This window comes from Nanorana parkeri, unplaced genomic scaffold, assembly GCF_000935625.1.
Source record: "Nanorana parkeri isolate BGI_ZX_2015 unplaced genomic scaffold, ASM93562v1 scaffold188, whole genome shotgun sequence".
Classification (NCBI taxonomy): domain Eukaryota; kingdom Metazoa; phylum Chordata; class Amphibia; order Anura; family Dicroglossidae; genus Nanorana; species Nanorana parkeri.
Window position 1 is genome coordinate 306,307 of NW_017306456.1, and position 17,080 is coordinate 323,386.

The following is a 17,080-nucleotide window of genomic DNA, read 5'->3' on the forward strand; positions in this document are numbered from 1 at the left end:
TTCCACACCCAGCTACTGGCTCACCACATTGGAGGAAGGATCAATGGTTAGGTGCAGAAGGCAGGAAGAGATGAAGTCCGAGCTCCTGGTCCAAATACTGGTTGGGTCAATGCAGTGGCGGAACTACCGCCGGTGCAGGCGGTGCGGGCGCCCGGGGCCTCTGGCTCTGGGGGGGCCCAAGCAAGATGCCGGCCGCCGGATCAGTATCCAGCGCCCGGCGGGCCCCTGGTCTCTCCGCCGGGAGTGTCGGATCATCCGTTCATCCGACACTCCCGGCCAGTGGAGTTTGTGGTTTTTTTGGGGGGGGGGGGGGCCCAAAAAAAAATCTTGCACCAGGGCCCTTTGTTCCCTAGCTCCGCCACTGGTTCAATGGCTTTCCCACCAAGAACATATTTCCAGAAGGAGAGATCAGCAGTGGCTCAGTCATTTGCTCAATAAATCTTAATGGAAGCTTCCTGCAATATAAGTTTTATACTTGCCTATCCGGCAGCCCAGGTCTCCTCTTCCATTCCAACTTTGCAGCTCTTCAGGATCAGACATCTTGGGAGTGTCCGATGCCCGCGTTACCATGCCGCATCCTACATGTGATCCTCTACACATCACTAAAGGGCTTAGCAGTGATGTAGAGATGTGTGTGTGTGCTGTCTGAGGATAAAGTCACAGCCTGCAACGGGGGGGGAAACCAGGAACCAAAACACTCCTAGAAGTGTTCAATGCTGAAAACATGGACAGAGGCTGCAGTGCTGAATATAGGGAAGGTAACAAAGGCCAAAGAGTATACCAACTATTGCAGGAAACTTCCATGTCTCCCGTTAGGATTCCTTCATAATCATGTTACAAAAAGATACAAGATCAAAAAGTCACAGCAACATTATCAAGAGTGATTACGGACATAGACGCTACATTTCCAGGAGCAGCATGGCCCACGTCCCAACCCTCTTCACTAGATATACCGAGGTCACCTTTAAGCACAATGTTTATACAAGAGCATGTGTACTCCCAACGCTTCCTGTCCTAACGCTTACCCTTGTGACATGGTTCCCATGCAGTTCGAACATTCTTCTCCAGCACTGCGGCCAGTCCCATTACAGGTTTCACATTTGACCTAAATGGAAAGAAAAATCAGAGGAAGCAATTTCATCCAGGAGAGGAGCCAGTGCAACTGTACAGGACTGAAGGGAAGGCTGGAGGCCAGCTGTAAGAACTACCCAATATATCAGTATCACAGGGTGTGTGTTGACATTGGTGAGATTTCCCTTCAAAGTCGTGTGACAGGACAGGGAGGTGGAATGTACCGTAGACACATAGCTACAACGATCAAACTGGTCCTAACCCTTTGCGTGACGTGCCACTATACGCATTACATCCATTCTATTTCTTAGGCTTTATTATTATTATTATTACATAGTATTTATATAGCGCCAATAGTTTGCGCAGCGCTTTACAATATAAGGAAGACATTACAGTTACAATACAATTCAAGACAAGATGGTAAGGAGGGCCCTGCCCCTGAGGGCTTACAATCTAAAAGAGGAGGGGGAAATGATACATGAGGTAGCTGTGGGAATGAATTATGTGAGAATGTGAAGGTTCAGTGGTTAGGTTGAGGGGTTTCAGTGATACAATATGTGAATACGAATACAATGAAGATTACAGTTTATTTACCCCCCTCGAGGTTAGGGATGGGAGAAAATGGAAACATGAATTAGATGCAACTTACCCGTCCATTTCCATTACACTTCTGACAGATTATCTTCCCCTTTCCGTGGCACTCCTCACATTCCTGGAGGAGAAGATAGATGGGTCACTTTAATTTGCCCCGAGTTTCCTGCAGGACTTCCCACATGTGTGTTGTGCAGCTTTCAAGGACTCTTTTATAATGCAAAAAGACGGTCAGGGAATGAGAGCGCCAACCATGTTTATTAGGTCCAGGAGTAGCCAACCAGTTTGGGGGTCACCAGTCACATTGGCAGAAAAAATAAATAAAACTGGAGCTATTAAACTTTAGTTGGCATGCTCCATTCTTGATCAGCTTTTATACACATTGCTACTTGTACCTTCCTGCCATAGGCGATGATTTAGGTATAAAAAGAGCCATTACCTTCTTGGAGGAGGTGTGAGGTATCGACTGTTTTTTGGTTTCTTCATGGAAGAGGGCAGGAGGTTCCAGTATGATATCCCAGGGCTGAGGAGCCGGCCCATTGGATGGTCCATCAAGCTTGTCGTCTACAAGAAAGATGAAGAAAATTTATTTCCGGTTTCATTTCTGAGGCAATTCTCATGATCCTGAAGTTTATGAAAATGCCACGTTTTATCCAATTACCACCCAAGCCATTTTACATTTAATCTCCTGCTCTGGTTATTGGCTTTCAGGTATATACAAAAAGGAAATGGTGACTGCTAAAAGTCTTGCAAATGACATAGTCCGACCTCAAGGGGATTGTAGTTTCCAAGTCTGGCACAGGTCCACGGACTCCACATCACCACCCTAAAAATGGGCCGGGAACTACGCATCACCACCCTACAAATGGCCCGGGAACTGCGCATCACCATCCTACAAATGGCCCGGGAACTGCGCATCACCACCCTACAAATGGCCCGGGAACTGCGCATCACCATCCTACAAATGGCCCGGGAACTGCGCATCACCACCCTACAAATGGCCCGGGAACTCCGCATCACCACCCTACAAATGACCCGGGAACTCCGCATCACCACCCTACAAATGGCCGGGAACTCCGCATCACCACCCTGCAAATGGCCCGGGAACTGCGCATCACCACCCTGCAAATGGCCCGGGAACGCCGCATCACCACCCTACAAATGGCCCGGGAACGCCGCATCATCACCCTACAAATGGCCCGGGAACGCCGCATCACCACCCTACAAATGGCCCAGGAACGCCGCATCACCACCCTACAATTGTGTTCGAGTTAAGGCAGCAATGGACAAAAAAAAAATTCAAAAAACTTTTTCCATGGCGCACATGTGTGATGTGGTGTTCTGTGTGTTGGCCGTTACTGTACAGCACTGTTTATAGGAAATGTGCATTGCAATAACAGCCTGAAAAGTTTCACAATCCATATTTCCATGTATAGATCATCACCATGTACTCAAGAGGAGTCATGTACTCACAGGTGAAGGCCCAGCTTCCTGCTTAGACATTGCTCTTTAAGGTTCCTCTAGGTTCAAATCTCAGTTCGCTATGACTGACAAAGTACATTGTGTAGGCGCATGGCAATAGACAGGATATGTAGTAGTCTCATAGAACCATTCAGAATCCCAGCAGTGCCCTCAGGGGGTACACAGGGGCAAAGAAAAAGGCTGAATGCATTCACTTTAATTACTCACCCCCCATAGTTGCTGCACAATGATTGACTAAAAGGTCAGCATGTGTCTTGAAGACCAAATCACACAAACAATTCTTATACATAAATCCTATAAATACAATACTCACTTGTTAGGGGTTTGGTCACCCATTCGCAGGACCGTGACTCAGTGAATGTTTCCAAGCGATACTACCAATAAATGAAGACAAAACACTTGAATTAGTCCACAAAAGGCATTAGTCTATGGACCTGGTTTGTCAGTAAAGGCCCCCAGCAGTGTACACACCCTGTATGTATTAAACGGTTTCATTTGCTGAATTTCCATCTCTTCGACGGGGGAGCTGCCATAGCAGCACTGGCCACTGACGTAATCCAGAAGCGCCTGTTTTGCCATCTCTTGGGTAATAGAGGGAATCCTGCCGAGGAGGAAAATGATAATATAGGATTTCACATCATCAAGTTAAAAAGTATCGCACCGAATCCGACTCTATGGTCATCTAGGAGATTAGTCATTGACACAAAAGCCCATAATGGATTTGTAATTTGTTCCCTTTTGATAGGCAACTAAAGAGGGGAAGGCTCAAAATGAGAAAGAGAAGTCACCAGCACACCAATTTCCACCTCATCATTCAGTCTCTATGGACATTGGAGAATCACGGCATCACGATTAAAAGCAATGTTTTGGAACCCAATAAGGTTCCTTCATCAGGCAATCAACACTTAAATCTTAGATAACCGAAGCCTCTTACGTCCAGTCTTTGTTTGAAGGTGTTGGTAGGGCATCTGGTCCAGGTCCTACCACTGGTGGAGGAGGAAGGAATTTCCCACCTGTAGGCAAAAAGTCAGTTTTGTATGTAGCCCCTTTTTGCTTAATCAGCTTCCCCTCCACATGAATTGGTATACAATAGGACGTGCTTGAACTTTAAGTTAATCTACCAGCCTACAGACTTTGAGGCGTCTTTTTACTGCACTCTTCTGGTGTCTTATATACTACTAGCAACTACAAATCTTATATACTACTAGCAACTACAAATCTGTAGAAGATGAAGAACCTGACCAGTCAGCTGAGGGACTTTACAGAAATAAAACATCCAAAAAACAAAAAGCTCCCTCAAAAGGAAAAATTCAGCCATGTTGTGTTATTTTCCCCATTGGGTTGATGGGGTTGGTATCTGCTGTTTGGTTGGTTAGGTTGATATCTGTTTTCTGAACGTTCGTGTAACTTTCCATTAGTTATTGGGGTCAAATCAAAGATAGTTGGGACTATAATGACGAAGAAAATCAAAAAGGAGTATTATGGAAGATTTCACCCGAACGAACAAAATCGTAACCGTGAATTTGATCTTCACTCGAGGAACTCACTTTCCAAAAATAAGATTAACGTTAAAAATCAAATGCATTTTCGAATGTCATTGTACAAGTCTCCGATGGCATTATTAAAGGAAAGATTTTTCCTGTGAACATTTGTTTATTGCCTGCTTGAGGTTGAAGTTGTGATCTTCTACATTCTTATCAATTTCCAGGAGTAGGGATACTCGGTCTTAAAAAAGTGGTATCGGTGCATCCCTAGTATTATGCTTACCCCTGTGGTGGCCCTTGTCTCCTACCTCCCCTCCATTGCTAAAGCCTCTATAAGGATCTTCAATGTTTGACACTTCCTGGGAGAGTCAGACGACTGTGTCCCCACCCTGAAAGGGCACCATGTTTCTATCTGACCCGTAATATGACTACAGGGCTCAACGATGGCATAGGGGGTCAGAGAAAGAACCACAGCTCACAGTGGGAGACAGCCATGCAATGCTCCTGGAAGTGTTGGAGGATGGAGAGAGTCTCACAGACTTTTTTTTTTTTATGGCAAAGTTGAACGAAGGGAAGGTAGGAGATACAGGTTGCTGGAGGGGCTTTCAGCTTGATTTTTTTTTTAGGAGACAGATAAAAGGTCCAAGTATGTGACCGACGTCACCATTTTTTTTTCAACTCAGTCAGATTAACTGGCAAGTAAAATTGTCCAAATCAGCTTAACTTTTTTTTGCTTCCAGTTTCTAAATGGGGCCATGCACACACAGAACTTCTACAAATGTCCTCTCAACTGACCAAAAATATTGCCACAATGACCTAAAAATTAGATTCAATTTGGCTACAATCAGGTAGGCCCATGCTCAATGTAGCTGTTGGCGGAGCTAAAGAAGAGCGTGTCTTAGAATCTTTGGCTTGGGCTAGATACATCCAATTAGAATGGAGAAATGTTGATTGAACCTTTTAAAATGGATACATTATTCAACCAACACGGACAGGGCTCCTTGATTGTAGTCTACATACAATTATTCTTTGGCCTCTATAACAAACCCCATGCAGTTTCCAACATGAAATTATTTTACAGACTGTGTAATTGCTGAAGGTCCTCTCTAAAGAAAAAAAAAAAAAGATCTAGCCAACTTACTTCCATCATCTGACATTCCTTCATAGCCAGGTATGTTGGTGAACTGGGGATAGGGGGCAGCCTGAGGAGCGAGGGCGTTTGTATTCACTAGTGGATAGAAACCAGGAGCCATGACCGGATTCATAGCTGGAGGGTAATTTGGTCCTTGAAGCATCATGGGGTTTGCTCCAACTGAGGAACAAGAACACAAATAATTATAACATGATGAAATAAATGGCAATAGCCGACCTTCCAGGCTACAACGTAGGGAATAAAGGAGTTTACAGATGCAGTAGATCGTAGATGCCAAAATTGTAGCCTTTAGTAGGGCTAAAAATGAGGCTTACCAGCTGGATTCATCGGATATCCTGGATGAACTGGCTGCATCATCATTCCAGAATTTGGTGCCTCCATGGTTCTGGGAAAACAAAAAATAGGGATACAGACAAAGTAATAATGCAATCTTTGTCAAACCTTGTTCAGCCAATTATTATAGGTCTGTCAGTGTATAAGGGGAGTACAGGTATTTTACCCTTTATCTCTAACCATAGTGTGAAGCTAAAGGTTCTTTTTGCAGTCAAGAGAAAGTCCACAGTTGATGGTCAAGGAGGCATGTGGCCATGTGCCTCCCAAGCATCCCTCCCAAGCGTCCCCCTAGCACAGCATCCCTCCCAAGCGTCCCCCCAAGTGTTCCCCTAGCACAACGTCCTTCCCAAGCATCCCCCTAGCAGAGCATACCAATATTGTGGGAAAATCTGCTCTCTGCTGGGAAACAGAAGCCAGCTACGCCTATGACAATCAAGAATTTAGTCCAGGTACATTAAATCACCAATTTACTGTATGATAGCAGAGTGCCGCGTGTGTTCTTGTGGGATTCTCAAACCTTTCACTAAACTGCCCAGATGAAGAAAAGAGGAAATTATACTCGGGACTTTCCACCATTGCCAACCTGGAGTTTTTGGTCAGCTTTGTAGTTCTCTTTTGTACACATAAAACGGAACCAAGTCAATATTGCAGATTTTAAACACAAGTTTAGTGCACTTAAAACCTTAAGAAAGAAAAAACCCATTTACCCAAAATGGTTAGGTTGGATTCACACTAAATTCACCCAAACCCTTATGGTTGGATTCACACTATAGATTCCGATAAACACAAGCGAATGAAAGCAGCTAATTTTGAACATGCCGGTGTTGTAACAGAATCCTGGACTTCGTTAGAAATCTGGACCGCGTCCACGCAAGCTCATGAGAGGTGATTAGGTCCAGAAATTTCACAGGCTATTTGCCTGTATTGCGCATGTGCTGGAAGCAGGTCCAGATAATTTACAGGCCCGATCAGCGGGTCAGAGCTTGCATGGTAAGCCAATGCCCCGCCAAGATCAGCGGCTCAGAGCTTGTGTGTGTAGCCGACACCCCAGAAGTAATGCGCGGATCCAAAATTCTAACGGGTCCAGGATTTTACCAGAACACCCGGCAGTGCACCTTGAGCAGCAATAAATCTGATCCTCAGGCGGCAGTAGGGTTGCCACCTTTTCTTCAAGCGAAACCCGAACACGTTAGCGACGTGAGGACATTTTTTTGGGAGACTGAGTTGCAGCTTATTCATATAGAAATATCGTCACCCATTCATATGTAAATATCACAGTTGAGACTATTTTCAGTGGGGGGCCAGTAGCCCCCCACTGAAAATAGAGCCAATCTTCGACAAGTGCAGACACACAATACACCCTGGAGCAACCACCCACCCACGTCAAGGGCTTCTGCAGAAAAACAAAACGCCCTCAGGACACAATGCAAGCCAACGAGTCCAGAAATACACGTACGTACTACTGGAGGCCTTTTCACAGGAAAACAGCACAAAAAGATGTCGAAATTTACTTTTATGCAGTGTAAGATTTTTGGCACTTTGCTGTGGGCGGGTCTACTGACAAAAAGAAGATATGGGGCCAGCATGCTCTTAAAGTGATATCAGCTGGGTTTGCCTTAGCCCTCGTTCACACCTGAACGTTTTGTAGCGCGTTCTACGCTCGATGAACGCTCTACAAAACGCTCAAAAATATAAATCCCATTGTATTCAATGGTCTCGTTCCCACCTTGGCGTATTTCCGCCCATCCCTAACGCGCTACAAAACGGCCCACGCCTGAAAAGGTCCAGGTACTACTTTGGGCCGTTTTGTAGGGCGTTTTCATTGGGATACAGCCAAGTAGCCTTCGTAAACGCGCGACGGTCGAGTGACTTTTTTACCGCGAATCGCGGTAAAAAAAACGCACGACAGCCGCGCATATGCAATACGCCTAGGTGTGAACGAGACCTTAGTGTTGCCACCTTTTCTTCCAGCGAAACCCGAACACTCTAGCGACACACAGACTTTTTTTTTTGGGAGAATGAGCCGCGGCTTATTCATGTGTAAATATCACAGACGAGAGTATTTAGTGGGGGGCCAGTAGCCCCTATCTTCTTTTTGGTTGCCCCTGTCTGACATCTTGTGTCCGGGTTTCTGCTGCCAGGAAGCCTGGACACAGCATTGAAAACCCGGAGTGTCCGGGTGAATCCTGGACAGGTGGCAGACAAGTCAACCCTTCAATCAGCTTTTGTCAAATGGTCAGCCAAAGAAGTGACTGCAGCTAATCAGCCGTTGCCGTGCAGGTATTCTGACAGCCGTAGGCACCTGCTATTAGAATACAATAGTCGGCAGGTGAGATTCGTCCATCCACGCAGTTTAGCACGCATAGGGGAATTGAACGTTTTTGGGGGGGTTCTCCACTTTCTCATTCAACCCATGGGGCTAAAACTGGAAAAATCTTAAAGTGTATGATCAGTTTTATGCTAAAAACAGTCGAGTCTTTTTACCATCCCCCCACACCCCCCATCACAGGCACAAATTAATTGTCAATCCTTCCCATTCCACACATTCCATCCCTCCTCCCCCTTCGCTCCACATTCCTTTACACTTTCCAGGATCTTTTCAGCACAGGAAGAAAATGGAGAGTTTTCCCCAGATAGGGGGGGGGGGGGGGGGGGGTGTGTGTGTTTGTCTGTGTATTCCAATCTCCCAATTATTAGTTCACTGGTTGAGCTGAAGTTTATAGATGCAGATTGAGGGATTATTCCCCTTTTCTCATTAAAAAGTGGGAAGAAGCCATTTAAACCCAACGTGTGCCGATTCCACAGATCGGGCTGGATGGACGGGTCCGAGGATGGTCACCGTCTGCAAGGAGACATCTGCCCGTCTGTGGCTTGAAGGTTCAGGGAAAGCCGTGGTCATAGATATAAATATAGAACCTACAAGATCATCAGATTACTCTGCCTGAGACCCAACTAGCTCTGTGCACGCTCAGCACCTCCGGACTCTTCATAGGCAACATTGCAATGAGACGTCACTGCTCGCAGTATAGGAGACCTTTAAAAATCAACACCCAGAAGAAGAATACAAATCACACCTATAAACACTATTAAAAGGAAAGCACCAGTGTCCCCTTCTCACCTATGCGATTTCGGAATCTGTGCAACACCATTCGGTGCGCTAGAGTGCCGTTATTTCTTAATGGCCCCCCAATGCATCTAAACACCCCCCGACCTTGGGGTTATTTATATTTAATACATCCTAGCATGGTTTAATGAGTTCAGGGAGAGCTTCTTCTCTTTGGGTGCCCCCTCCTTGACCCAGCGCTGTACCCAGTCACCTATCCCTTCCTGAGAAGGAACGGATGGAAGCAGAGATTACTATTATTATTATACAGGATTTATATGGCGCCAACAGTTTGCGCAGCGCTTTACAAAACTGAGGGAGGCCACACAATTAACAATACAATTTGAGTAGAGGATGTAGGAGGGCCCTGCTCGTGAGAGCTTGCAATCTAGGAGAATGTAACAGAACTCAAATTGCATGTGCGGTTTTCTTTCCCCGAGGCGTCACACCGACCAACGCGAACTATGCGTTTGGTGTTTTCACAGGTCAGTCATTGGCTACCTGGCCTGGGACTCGCTCTGGGCCGCCCTCCAACCCATACTACCCTTCGCTAATCTGCTACACCGACAACATACTGGAGATCCCAAGAACGTGTAGTTATAGCTGCACCCATTGAAGCATTTTTCTGCAGAACAGCTGACATTCCTGGCTGTACGCAAGGCAATCTTTTTAAAGATCTGACAAAAATTCTGAATCTTCCCATTATCCAACTAAATAGTAACATTTTGCAACTATTGAACTGTACATTTTTTTTATTTTTTGTTAAAGTGATTGCTCCTTTCCAATTGATCTAAACACTATGGGGTCCGTTTATAAACAATTCGCCCTGCAAATCTTGGACGCACCAACGAACAATCCTAATATATTTCAATTGTCCTGTAATACTGCATTATGGCCAATAGATGGTACTGAGGAGCATAGGGCATAAATACATCCTTCCCCATGCTCCTCAGCTCCATCTAGTGGCCATCATGTGGTATTTTTTCATATAGTACATTCAAACTGGAAAGAACATTCATTTTGGGCTTCATTTGCACACAACCATGCATGGAGTTCTGCAGGGTGAATGGTTTATCATTACACCCCAATATATATTGTATTGGCTCCATACTCTAAAACCATGTGGCCCTTGCACCCCAGAAGCCAGCACTGGGAGTGTTGGAGAAGGGTATGTAATGGCTGTGATCTGGACCAATCTTATGCAACAACCCACCCCCCTTCAAATTTCAGAGATGAGAAAGAGGGGCAGAAGGGATTCAGTTCCAAAAGAGGGACAATCCCTCAAAATCAGTGACAGTTGGTCAGAGAATGGGAATGTTACATGTCCTCCCATCTCCCTTTCCTACAACATGTCTCCTAACTACTCCTGAAGCATGTGCATTTTTTGACTGCTCCTTCTAGTAATCCGGCTGTATTCAACAGCCTTCTGTAGCATTGGTGACATCAGGGACCTCAATTAAGGCCCCACAAAACCTTGTTCAGTTGATCACTACAGCTTTAAATGACAGTTTGTTTCTCGGTCTCCCCAAGGGCTCGTTCATACTTGTGCTCTATGTGCAGTGCAATACCATTTATTTTGGATGGCCCTTTAACACGTTGTACTGTAGAGCCCAATGCACCACGCCGCTACGCATATACCGTGCTTTGTGGTGAGTAGTGTTTTATAAAGAAAGGTTAATGGATGTTTTTCCCATCCCATATGGTGTGTTGGCAGCCCATTTATAATGAATGGGCTGCCTCATTGAAAGCATATTAACACATTCCATAACACGCATGTGCATTAGCGCAATGGAAGGTTTTAGTATTAATGGGATTTAGTATCTCATGCAACTTGGATTGGACAACAAAAAAACTCGTGTTTGCTGGGCAATGGTCTTCCTCTCTAGTGGGGACAAGGTACCACTTCCTATGTGTACTAGCCAAAGTTTTGTAAGGGTTTGAAGTGAATATATTCAATAATACAAGAGTGATGTTTAAATACTAAGAGCTAAATGTGAGGATTGTTTTGCCTATGATAAGCCTGTGGTGCGTCAAGACTCTCAGATGAGCCCGTCTTGTATACACAACATAAGATGAGAGATGCTCTTTTGGCTGGACTCCCAGAATTCGCTGAAGCTTACCGTGGTTTAAAGCAAAACTGTCCCTATGTGAAAGAACATTGATACTCACCAGTGCCACCACCAGGGACTTCTACCTTTCACTTTCTTGCAGAGCAATGACCGCCGATGGAATCTTCGACATATCCAGAGGCGTCAGATGCCCCCCCTTAACCCGCCGCATACCCTTCAGCACATCGCGGCATCCCTGGACACAGTAAAGCTGAACTCCAGGCGGATAATTAACGATCACCATTTATTCCAATTTTTGTAAAAATTACAGTTATCGAATTTCAAGATTGTTTTCCTGCAAATTCCTAAAAAGGGAGGGCCAGCAGTAAGCTGCAATCATGCTGCGCTGCAATGCATTGTGCTGTCAGTCTTATACTGGGAGTGTGCCAACAGAAGGAGAACAGAGTTATAACCTTAGCGTTGTGGTGACCAGCCTCGGCTGTCATGAGGTTGTCAGCCAAAGTGTCCCAGGTTGCCACGAGCTCTTATCAACCTGTGACTCTCTGCCAGCTAACGGATTCATCAGTTGCCTAGATCTGAGCGGGATGCTCTGGCTTGCGTCCTGCCAAGTTCCTACCAGTGATGTCAGTGAGCCGGGTGGGTTGCCAGACAGAGCCACCTGACAGCTTGGTCCGGTAGCTGCCGCCACCCAAAAACACACCCTCTGATGACAAATGCACCGGTAACCATTGCCAAAGGAAATGAAATACCATAAAGATGGCCTTGGTGGTGACTCTCCAATAGGCACATCAGGGTGTTCCCACGTTCTAGATCACCTCTCCAAGCCCACCATAGCCCCTCTCATCCACTGGAGCATCACTGGGAAGCAACACAGGAGGAGGAGAATTATATTACAGATGTCGGTCATCCCACCAAAATGCTCCATCGAAAGTTATGAGGGGAGTATGGCTGCAATAGATTATATAAAACTCTGCTGTGTCTGGCCACCAGGAGATTGTGTACAAGGAGCAGGTGAAACCAATGTCAAAATATTTCAGCTTCCCCAGAAAAATAAAAGTTTCAGATCTACCAAAAAAAAAAAGGAAATGTACACACTGGGGAAGGAAGGGGGGAGGGGAGGGAAGGTCTGCAAATGAAATTGCTTGAGGGCTCTTCAGCTAGCCAGCCCTGCTCACCCCAACCAGCAGCTAACCCAGAGGATTAGATGACCATCTCTCAATGCAGACATTTTATATGAACCATCTGCAGATGCCACCGGCCAAAAATTTTGATGCCAAATTGCAACGGGACAGGTTAGAATGTCTTTATTCAATAGTATTTGGTTTCTCCCTCATGGACTGATAGTGGAGACATCTGCAGTGCATCAACCCTACTGCTTTACATATGGCAAACAGAGGGCCAGTTCATGTGTGTAGTGGCTGTTGGAGCTGATAAAATGGATATCAATGATACAGCTTTGATGTAAAGGTATGCCCTGCCTCCTGAAAGATCAATCATCCTGTGGTTTTGTGATGAGGCCATTAAACAACAGAACTTTTGAGAAGTGACGCTGATGGGTGAAGGTCGAGGCGGCCGGGCCTTTTGCAGCGCCGGAGGAGGCCTGGCCCTAGCAGCGCCGGGCCCCAGCAGCGCCGACCCAGGGGCTTCGGAGGAGGGTAGGGTCCCATCAGCGCCGCCGCTGTTCTGATCTCGGACCGGCTGGAAGTTACATCACGTCACTTCCGGCTAGTCTGGTGGCAGAGGAGGCCAGGTGTACAGGCAGCAGGAGCAGGTAAGAGGAGCTGCAGCCCTGACCAGCCCACCTGAGACCCCCACCATAGAGTCTCAGACGGGCTGTGCAGCATCTATGGTGGGCTCTGTAGGATCACTCTCGGGTATGTGTGGGGTCCAGCGGGTCACTAAGCCCAGAGTCCAATTCATGTACTGTTCTGCATGGCTGTGTAAATGTATTGCTGGGATTTGTAGTCCCCCTACAGCTGGTGGCATTCAGTACCGAAAGAAAAAAATATCGGTACTCGATACCGAAAAAACGGTATCGGTGCAGCGCTGCGCAAACTGTTGGCGCTATATAAATCTTGTATAATATTAATAATGATAATCCCTAATAATAACGGTGTGTGACTGTGGGGGGTGGGGGGGGGACACATTCCAGTGTAAGCTCCTCTGTCAGAGATTGATGTGACTGGCTCAGTGTGGCGACGGTGGGGCAGGGGGCACCAACATTTCTGATGGCTGCCCTGGCCAGAACACTATTTGTATGGAGGTTGCATGTTCTCCCTGTGCTTGTGACGATGTTGAGTATTTGGGCACGTCATTACACTGCGTTCAGTTTCCTGATTGGCCAGAAAGCCGGCTCCATGCTTTCTCTTCACCTAGTGACAAGGACGAGAAGCATGAAGCATTGGGAAGCCAGGTGGTGAGTCATTACACGCTGCCCATCTTCCTTATGCTGGGCACACACCTTACAACCATCGCAAGACTTTTGTCTTGCGATGGTTGTAAGGTAATTTTAAAAAATGTACGATCTGCCCATCTTGGACAGGCAGATCGTACTTGCGTACGATGCTCGGCGGGTTTTCGAGCATGTTCCTAAGATAAAAGTCGTGCGATCTTACAGTAGTAGAGGTCGCACGGCTTCCACACACCTTACGATAATCGTACGATCGCAGGATTTCCCTCCATTATCGCAAGGTGTGTGGGCACCTTTAGTTGGACTTCCGGTATTCAGAATCGGCGAGTACTGAAAAAAATATATAGGTACTCGATACTAAAAAACCGGTATCGGTAGTATGGAGGTTGCATGTTCTCCCTGTGCTTGTGTGGGTTTGCTCTGGTTTCCTCCCACACTCCAAATACCTGCTAGTAGGGTAATAGGCTCCAGTCTAAAATTGGCCCCAGTATGTGAGATTGGGACCTTAGATTGTAAGCACTTTGAGGGCGGGGACTGATGTGAATGAGCTGCATAAAATGTTGGCAATATAGAATATAATATAATAAAGCCCCGTGATCACCTCTCCCCACTGACCATTGGCTTCCACCAGACCACACCCTGGGGTGCCCTCTCTGGGGCCCATTTGCAGCAAGACAGATGGTCTGAAGCTAGATACATGCGATAGTTGACTTTGTATCCTTCTGTCTGGGATTTGGATACATTGTTGCCAACCATACCTGATCCCACAAGGCTACACACTTGGATCCTGGACATTCTAGTACTAATTCATTAATCTGAAGTATATAAAACCCAAATTCACAAAAGCCTCCATGGCTTCACAGCGGCAATAAAAAACACCCCTAACAATCATATGAAATTGTCGTCCCAAGACCACCAGAAAGCCACAAGTCTCAAACTCAACAGCCATCCTGCATTGCACATGTCAAACAAACATACACAGTCACAGCATATCATAGTAATATAATAAAAATGCTATACAGAGAGCGAAGTGTAAAATACCTTGTAGGCGATCAGCAGGGGGTCAGTTGTGTGCTGTTATTTCCTGTGAGAGTTTTGCTATCCTGCAGCTCTATCAGGAGGGAGGAATGAGAGGAGGGGAGAGTGCTGGGTGGGAGCTGAGGAGGAAGAGTGCTGGGTGGGAGCTGGGGGGAAGAGTGCTGGGTGGGAGCTGGGGGGGAGAGTGCTGGGTGGGATTCAATTTTGCAAATCGAGCCTGGCTGGGCGTGGGGGTCTGCTGTAGTTAAAAGGGAATAGTGCAAAAGATAAAAGAAAACACAAGTCAGTGCTGGAGCAAACAATGTCTGCATTGCAATTTTTGCACACCGCCACCCAACTCTACGCTCATTGAACACAAAATCCACAAACATACAAGATGTAGAGCCAATCTTCGCCAAGCGCAGACACACAATACACCCTGGAGCTCCCACCCACCCACGTCAAGGGCTTCTGCAGAAAAGCAAAACGCCCTCAGGACACAATGCAAGCCAATGAGTCCAGAAATACACGTACTACTGGAGGCCTTTTCACAGGAAAACAGCACATAAAGATGTCGGAATTGACTTTTATGCAGTGTAAGATTTTTGGCACTTTGCTGTGGGCGGGTCTACTGACAAAAAGAAGATATGGGGCCAGCATGCTCTTAAAGTGATATCAGCTGGGTTTGCCCCTGTATTATTTTTATACCCATTGAGAGATTGAAGTAGGACTCATTGTAAAAAAAAAAAAAAGTCAACAACTTGCCCAACACTTGGTGGTTTTTAATGATGCAATTGGCTTTAAAGGAGAACTATGGGGTCAGTGTTTTTCCCCATAGTTCTCCTTAGGGTAATGGGAGGACACAAACTAGCGTCCTCCCGTCACCCTAAGCTCCCTATATACTGAGACGCCGCAGCCGGAGCGGATCCCGACGTAGATGGCGGGATCCGCCCAGCTGCGTGAGTGACAGCTGGCTCTGCCTATCTAGAGGCAGAGTCAGCTGTACCTGCCCCCTCCCCCGTCCGTTCCGCCAGTCAGCGCTGGCAGATCGGAGAGGGGAATCCAGCCCTCCCCCTGTCACGGCAGAGAGCCTTGACAGGATCGAGAGATGAGCGAACCTGGTATGTGTTCGCTCACCTCCCGATCTACTGAGCCGACCTGTGACAGTCTCATTGTCACAGGTCGGCTAGAACTATGAGGTGAGTGAAAAGCACTCGCCTCATTGTTCTCCTTTAACTGACTCATGATTGCCATCTATTGTGGACTAGTGATAAGCATGGGCTTGGTGTAGGGTTGCCACCTTTTCTTCAAGCGAAACCCGAACACTCTAGCAATGCGCAGAAATTTTTTGGGGAGATTGAGTCGCAGCTTATTCATATCTAAATATCACAGTTGAGATTATTTTCGGTGGGGGGCCAGTAGCCCCTATCTTAATTTTGGTTGCCCCTGTCTGCCTGACATCTTTCTGCTGCCATGAAACCCGAACACAGCATTCAAAACCCGGACTGTCCGGGTGAATCCTGGACAGCTGGCAACCCTAGCTTGGTGTGAACAGAGTTCACCCCAGCATGTGCAAAACTGGGCAGGGGGGGGGCTTCACTGGACAGTTTTGCACTGGCTTGAGTGAACTCAGGCAAACTCGTTTCATACCAAACCAACACACATCACTAGTCTGGACCTGTGCTTGTACCAAAAGCCAACCCCGTATTAGCTGCATCATTTTACTTTAGTTTCCTCTACAGAAAAACAAACAGCAAAAAATGCATTTACAAAAATTAAAACAGCAATACACGGTCTAGAAAGAAAAAAAAAACACACACACACACAATACAATTTAATGAATATATGTAAAAGGAAAACAATTAAGCAAAGCAAAAATACAAAATACAAAACAAAGATTAAAAAAAACAAATGAAATCAGGTCCCATTCACACCAGGACGATAGCCTTTCAGCACTGTTTTTTTCAGCGCTTTTTGCATAATTACACACTTTTTTTATGCGTGTTTCAGCACGAATTACAGGCGTTTTCGCTTCATACGGGAGCATGTTTTTGAAGCTCATTTTTAGTTGTCCAATGATAAGCAGGCTCAAACACGCATAAAAAAAAACCACAACACACGGAATCACGCAAGAACGCACTGATCAGCACGTTTCCATTGAAGTCTATAGAGCAAAACGAGCTGATCAGCGTGACATAAGAAGCTCAGGGGCTATTTCAAACGACAGGCGTATTTGTAAGCACATTTGTATGAACAGCCCCCATAGGAATGTATGGGAATTTATTTGCATGCGTTTCAGCGCAGAAAAATCCACGTGATGAAATTTGGTGGGAATGGGGCCTAAAACTAAAAACTATTTAAAAAATG

At 46.1% G+C, this 17,080-nt stretch overlaps 1 protein-coding gene across 1 annotated transcript in view; it reads right to left on the reverse strand.

Moving 5' to 3' along the window:
• LOC108786004 (protein SSUH2 homolog) overlaps window positions 1-14,776 on the reverse strand; it is an 18,117-nt gene extending 3,341 nt beyond the window's left edge. The window contains exons 1-10 of the mRNA XM_018555213.1: window positions 14,754-14,776; window positions 13,401-13,407; window positions 6,102-6,170; window positions 5,770-5,943; window positions 4,079-4,157; window positions 3,616-3,745; window positions 3,458-3,518; window positions 2,102-2,226; window positions 1,721-1,783; window positions 1,026-1,105 (exon numbers count right to left, since the gene is read on the reverse strand). Of these exons, the coding sequence (XP_018410715.1) occupies window positions 1,026-1,105; window positions 1,721-1,783; window positions 2,102-2,226; window positions 3,458-3,518; window positions 3,616-3,745; window positions 4,079-4,157; window positions 5,770-5,943; window positions 6,102-6,162 (773 nt within the window). The 5' untranslated portion in view covers window positions 6,163-6,170; window positions 13,401-13,407; window positions 14,754-14,776. The remainder of the gene's footprint in view (window positions 1-1,025; window positions 1,106-1,720; window positions 1,784-2,101; window positions 2,227-3,457; window positions 3,519-3,615; window positions 3,746-4,078; window positions 4,158-5,769; window positions 5,944-6,101; window positions 6,171-13,400; window positions 13,408-14,753) is intronic.
• Between the last annotated feature and the right edge of the window lie 2,304 nt (window positions 14,777-17,080).